This window comes from Sinocyclocheilus grahami, unplaced genomic scaffold (genome assembly GCF_001515645.1).
Source record: "Sinocyclocheilus grahami isolate Dianchi unplaced genomic scaffold, SAMN03320097.WGS_v1.1 scaffold424.1, whole genome shotgun sequence".
Lineage (NCBI taxonomy): Eukaryota > Metazoa > Chordata > Actinopteri > Cypriniformes > Cyprinidae > Sinocyclocheilus > Sinocyclocheilus grahami.
In genome coordinates this window covers 257,111-263,110 of record NW_015505603.1, presented here as the reverse complement: position 1 = coordinate 263,110, position 6,000 = coordinate 257,111, and the positions used below count along the sequence as shown (strand labels likewise).

Below are 6,000 nucleotides of genomic sequence, written 5' to 3'. Positions count from 1 at the left end.
CTTTAAATATGAAAACATACTTACAGGCTGCGAGTCAGAAGCACCAGACTGTCCTTGCAAAGTTGGAACTGCCCAACTTTATATAAACAGCCTTTGTGCACAGCCGCATTGTAGGCTACTCTCCCAGGAAACAGTCCTCCATAAAATGCACTGCACACACTCGAATATTTGGTTGAACTGTGGAACAATGTTGTAAATACAACTTAACCACTGATTTGTAGTTGTGTCCTCTTTTGGAAGGCCAAACAAAGTAGTTTCGCTTTCACAATGAAACACACACCGTCTCCACGACATGGCGGCGGTGGCAACAATACTACAGCGAGAATCAAAGTTACGCCTTCTTTCTTTGCGTGAACATTTGGGCAGTGTTATGCAAATCTTCCCACATCGTGACGTAGACATGTGGGGCGTGTTTAAATGAGGCGTTTTAGGAGGGCGTGGAGGAGTCTTAACTTTTATAAAGAATATCTCTTTGGGTTTGAGACTTCAGTCTTTGCAACTTTAGGTATCTTATCTATGCACGAACAGCATGTAACACTCCAAAGAGAAAGGAAAACTTGAAATTGCATCATATGACCCCTTTAAGGGAGAAGCAATATAATTATATGATGTGTGATAATAGACTGCTTAGTCTGTTTTTAAGCAAAAATACCAAACTTAATATCTTGAATATCTTTCCTGATGTGAAAACAGACATCAAAACATTATGATGTACAGTATTAGGATGGATAACATTTTAATATGTTTAAAACCTGGCAAAGAAAATATTGTGAGAATAAAATAATAAAATAACAACAAATCAAAAAAGAACAACATAAAACAGAACAAAATAAAAATAAATAAATAAAATATACAAAACATAGAATGAAATAAAAAAAATAAAATAAAATTCTTCAAATGGCCAAATTATTCCATGAATCCGATTGCACTATTGTGTTTATTTTGCACTCAAAAAGCAGATCCATTATAGAATGTGCAATTAGATTTCAAGTTAGTTGTTTAAGGGATATTTCAACCAAAAATAATGAGAAGTCTGACATCCTTTACCCATCATCATGTCATGACTTTCTTTCTTCAATAAAACAAAATTAATGCTGTTTTTCTCCATGCATTGAAGGCAAACTTTGATAAACAATTATGGAATAAAAAAAAGGTTGGAAGGGTTTGTAACTAAGTTTCTATTTTTTAAAGCTAAACTATCCCTTTAAAACCCACAGGAATCTACATCTCACCAGTGGTGCCGAGAAAGAGGAGGACCATGATCCAGTAGACCCAAAACAGAGAAAGAGCGAGGAACGTGCAGAAGGGCTGCAGTGCCAACAGCGGCAGGTGGATAAACACTTTTCCCGCCACATGGAACAGGGCGATGGTCAGAGCCACCCTCTTCCTCATAAACAACATCAGAAGCAACAAAATTCCCTGCAGGAGCAGAAAGATGGAAATTAGCAGCAAGACAGCAAAAAACACCAGCCGAGCCCGCTCTCATATTTCATTTTCCATTTCTCTGAGGGCTTACAGTGAACACAGTCGCTGAAACAGCATAGATGAGCAGTCCTTGAGCGTGGTCTTTGGGGGTCTTCATGCCATCATTGGGTTCTTCTGTTTCCCTCAGATCTTTAGTCATGGTCTCATTCATTGTCATTCTATAGTCTATGTACAACCACCACAGAACACTGGTACCTCCTGAGAAAAGCCAAGAACAGACGCCATATTTGCATTCAACATTGCAAAAACAGGTGTACACACTTTTAATGATGATTCAACTTTGTGTGAGACTGGATTACTGTGCATCCCTTTGGAACAGACAAATAATAATTCTGGCTGATAGTCAATATGATTATATGAACAGTGATATTTTAAATCTATACTGTTTAGTCTGTTTTTCAAGCAAAAATACCATTCACAATAAACAGAATCTCTTTCCTGAAGTAAAATCAAACATCAAAACATTATAATATACGATATTAAGATGGATAACTGTTCGGTACTTTTGAAACCTGGCAAAAAAAAGGGATATTTCAACCAAAAATAATGAGAAGTCTGACATCCTTTACCCATCATCATGTCATGACTTTCTTTCTTCAATAAAACAAAATTAATGCTGTTTTTCTCCATGCATTGAAGGCAAACTTTGATAAACAATTATGGAATAAAAAAATAAAAAAAGTTTAGTAAGGGTTTGTAACTAAGTTTCTATTTTTTAAAGCTAAACTATCCCTTTAAAACCCACAGGAATCTACATCTCACCAGTGGTGCCGAGAAAGAGGAGGACCATGATCCAGTAGACCCAAAACAGAGAAAGAGCGAGGAACGTGCAGAAGGGCTGCAGTGCCAACAGCGGCAGGTGGATAAACACTTTTCCCGCCACATGGAACAGGGCGATGGTCAGAGCCACCCTCTTCCTCATAAACAACATCAGAAGCAACAAAATTCCCTGCAGGAGCAGAAAGATGGAAATTAGCAGCAAGACAGCAAAAAACACCAGCCGAGCCCGCTCTCATATTTCATTTTCCATTTCTCTGAGGGCTTACAGTGAACACAGTCGCTGAAACAGCATAGATGAGCAGTCCTTGAGCGTGGTCTTTGGGGGTCTTCATGCCATCATTGGGTTCTTCTGTTTCCCTCAGATCTTTAGTCATGGTCTCATTCATTGTCATTCTATAGTCTATGTACAACCACCACAGAACGCTGGTACCTCCTGAGAAAAGCCAAGAACAGACGCCATATTTGCATTCAACATTGCAAAAACAGGTGTACACACTTTTAATGATGATTCAACTTTGTGTGAGACTGGATTACTGTGCATCCCTTTGGAACAGACAAATAATAATTCTGGCTGATAGTCAATATGATTATATGAACAGTGATATTTTAAATCTATACTGTTTAGTCTGTTTTTCAAGCAAAAATACCATTCACAATAAACAGAATCTCTTTCCTGAAGTAAAATCAAACATCAAAACATTATAATATACGATATTAAGATGGATAACTGTTCGGTACTTTTGAAACCTGGCAAAAAAAATATATAGTTTGAGAAAAAATAAAATACATAAAATAAAATGAAATAGAGCAAAATAAATAATTACATTTTTTTTAAACCAACAAAAAATAATTAAATAAAACAACATTATTAAATAAAACAAAATAAAACAATATAGGAACTAATTAAAATTACTTGGAAGAAAATAGATTGAAATAGAACAAAGCAAAATAGAAAAATAAAATAAAATAAAAAATATTGACAAATGGTAAAACTGTTCAATTAATCAGAATGTGCTATTTTGCACTCAAGAGTAGGACGTGCAAATTAAGAAAGAACGGATGCCATTCTCAGCTTAGGAGGTGAGAAAAGAGCAGAGAAAGCAGACTTGCCCAGGGAACCCAGAACCACCAGTGCAGTGAGGATCCAAACCAGGACAGCAGAGATGTAACGAATGATCACCATGAGGATCATGGACAAAACTGCAGCATGCACAAAACAGGATCAGCAGTTAGAGGAAGACTCTAGACTAAACTACAATCTGGAGTTAATCGTAATCAAAATGTATTGCATTATGGAAATTAAAAGTGCTGTTTCATGTTATCTCAAAGAAAGGACAAAATACTTCAGCATTTAGATACTTGTTTGTTAATGCGTAACAACGTAGAACTTAATTAGCTTTGATTTGATATAGATATCAAGAACTGCAATTATCCATTTCAACTCATTTTATAGATAAACACATAATCAGAAAACTATCAAAATCAAATGAGCCTCAGCAGCAGCATCCAGAGAGAGCAGATGGTTACCTAGCGCCAGCAGACACAGCCCAACAATGATCTCTTTGCTGGCGGCCACCCCGGCAATCAGCCTGTTTAACATGCTGTTATCACTGACAAACGTGACCACCGCTTCAGCAAACTTAGCATAGCAGGAGATATCCACTGGAGTGCAGCGGTTAAACACTGGAAGAGCTTTGCTGCAGAGATAGAAAAGGCCAGAGGATAGAGGACAGATCAAGAGAGAAAGGAGCTGTGCTTTACAGGGAGAGTTTGTTTGTTTTGTTTCCTACCTCTCTGGTACTGGAAGTTTGGGACACTTTTCGAAGCGCTCGGGAAGTTGTGGGTACTTGTGACCAGGTAACTCATACGAACAAAGCTCGGACCCTAAAAGAGAAGAAAAAGATGCATTATACTCATCATCATCCCTATAATGCTAGGTCATGGTAAGATGGTCAATAAATTGAAGATGAAAAACTCTGACTGGACTAGTTTAATCAGGATGGTCCACCAACTCAAACCAGGTTGACCAAGGTGGACTGTCAGGTTGACACCAGCAAGGGCTCAAACGCAAAAAGCGAGAAAGCGAGAGATTTTTTCAGAAGGGATGTGGAATGAGTTAAATCACCGTCAACTTACTAAGCATTTAATATGAATGTGAACTCCACAATGAACGTTCATTATGAGCAGATGCACGTAAAACACAGTTGAACTCCAGGGAAACAATGATGGCTTTCATACTCTCCCTTGGTTTCAGATAGGATGTGTCAAACCCTATAGACAGCAAGACTGGACTGTAAACAACAGAGACCCTACAGCGAGACGGATCAGAGGAATCTATGTTTATTTCGTTTAACCCTGACCTGGTCTTACCGGCTGCACCTGACAGGAACATAATGTATGTGTTAGGGCTGGGCGATATAGCTAAAAAACGTATCAACGATATACGGTTCATATTGTTCGGTATCGATAATTATTGACATTTCTTATAACATTTTTTAAAACTTTTTTTTTATTTAACCACTGTATTTTTAATTTGCCCAATTTATTAAGACAAACAACACATTTTTTTTTTTTTTTTTAACAGTCAAACACAAAATAAAATGTAAACAAATATCATCTTTCTTATGTTTTATATGCAGATTAAATAAGTTTTAAGGAAACGTTTGTCTTGTCTCCCGAGGCCACAGGAGGGCGCAATGAGCTAAATAATGCAGCGCATTAAATTGTCAATGCAAATAACCGTCTATAAAAACGTGCATAACGTTTAAATTAACATACATAAATCAAATATAATTTTGTAAACTGAATAAACAATTATGAACAAAACAGCATCATGTATTTATGCATTGCTTAGCTTAATACAAACCAAATCGCCGATCACACAGATTGCATTTAAAAACATGAGACGCAGTGAAATGAAATAAACCTTCACAAATTCGCGTCGCGTTTTCTAAATGTTTAAATGTTTTAACTTTGCATGGCTTTCTTTGCATCTCTTGCATGAGATGCGAGTGCAGTAGTCATATTTGTCCATCTAAAAAATGTGCTGAATATGCGTTCTGTGTGAATGGCTTGGTTTCGGTTTTAACCTAATCAATCTCCTCATCACAGGCAGGCATTACAGCATGTGTTCGTGTGTGCTGTCTGCGTCACTCATAACACGTGCCTGTATCGTGCGCTATATCGAACATTTTTTATATCGTTATCGATGAAGGTGTACCGTCGATAAATATCGATACCGATTTATCGCCCAGGCCTAGTATGTGTATATTTATGTGTGTGTGTTGCTCTTGTTGGAGCCCATGAGTATAAGAAACACTGTGAAAAGACACACACTGGTGGTCACAACCATATATATGATGAACGCCTTTGTCTCTCCCAAGGGTAGATTGCCAGTCAAGGTCCTGCCATTATATCTGTGATGATGACATCACATGCCCACAATAGCCAGCTGGCTGGCGACTCACCATTTATCATGGCAAACCTCTTGAGGTCGTAGTAAGTCGCCAGTTCCTCAGTGGGACATTGTGACACGCACAGCGCCATGGACTTTATCTTCCTCTGAATGATGTCTATGTTGCATGGATCCAGGAAAAAGACGAATCTGTGAATAAAACAACAACAAAGTCTAATTTTTTCAAGACAGGAAGAGTATCTAACCTCAAATCTGATGACAAATGAAATACCAAAGCAGGTTGTTTATTTCATGGAGTCTGATCTGATACCACCATGGGA

At 37.6% G+C, this 6,000-nt stretch overlaps 1 protein-coding gene across 6 annotated transcripts in view; it reads right to left on the bottom strand.

Annotated features, from left to right (window-relative positions):
• LOC107551458 (choline transporter-like protein 1) overlaps window positions 1-6,000 on the bottom strand; it is a 35,293-nt gene that overhangs the window by 13,286 nt on the left and 16,007 nt on the right. For all 6 annotated transcript variants that reach the window (XM_016233067.1, XM_016233064.1, XM_016233066.1 and 3 more), the window contains exons 4-9: window positions 5,733-5,869; window positions 4,056-4,149; window positions 3,793-3,962; window positions 3,376-3,465; window positions 2,532-2,698; window positions 2,248-2,434 (exon numbers count right to left, since the gene is read on the bottom strand). In XM_016233067.1, coding sequence (XP_016088553.1) covers window positions 2,248-2,434; window positions 2,532-2,698; window positions 3,376-3,465; window positions 3,793-3,962; window positions 4,056-4,149; window positions 5,733-5,869 — 845 coding nt within the window. The remainder of the gene's footprint in view (window positions 1-2,247; window positions 2,435-2,531; window positions 2,699-3,375; window positions 3,466-3,792; window positions 3,963-4,055; window positions 4,150-5,732; window positions 5,870-6,000) is intronic.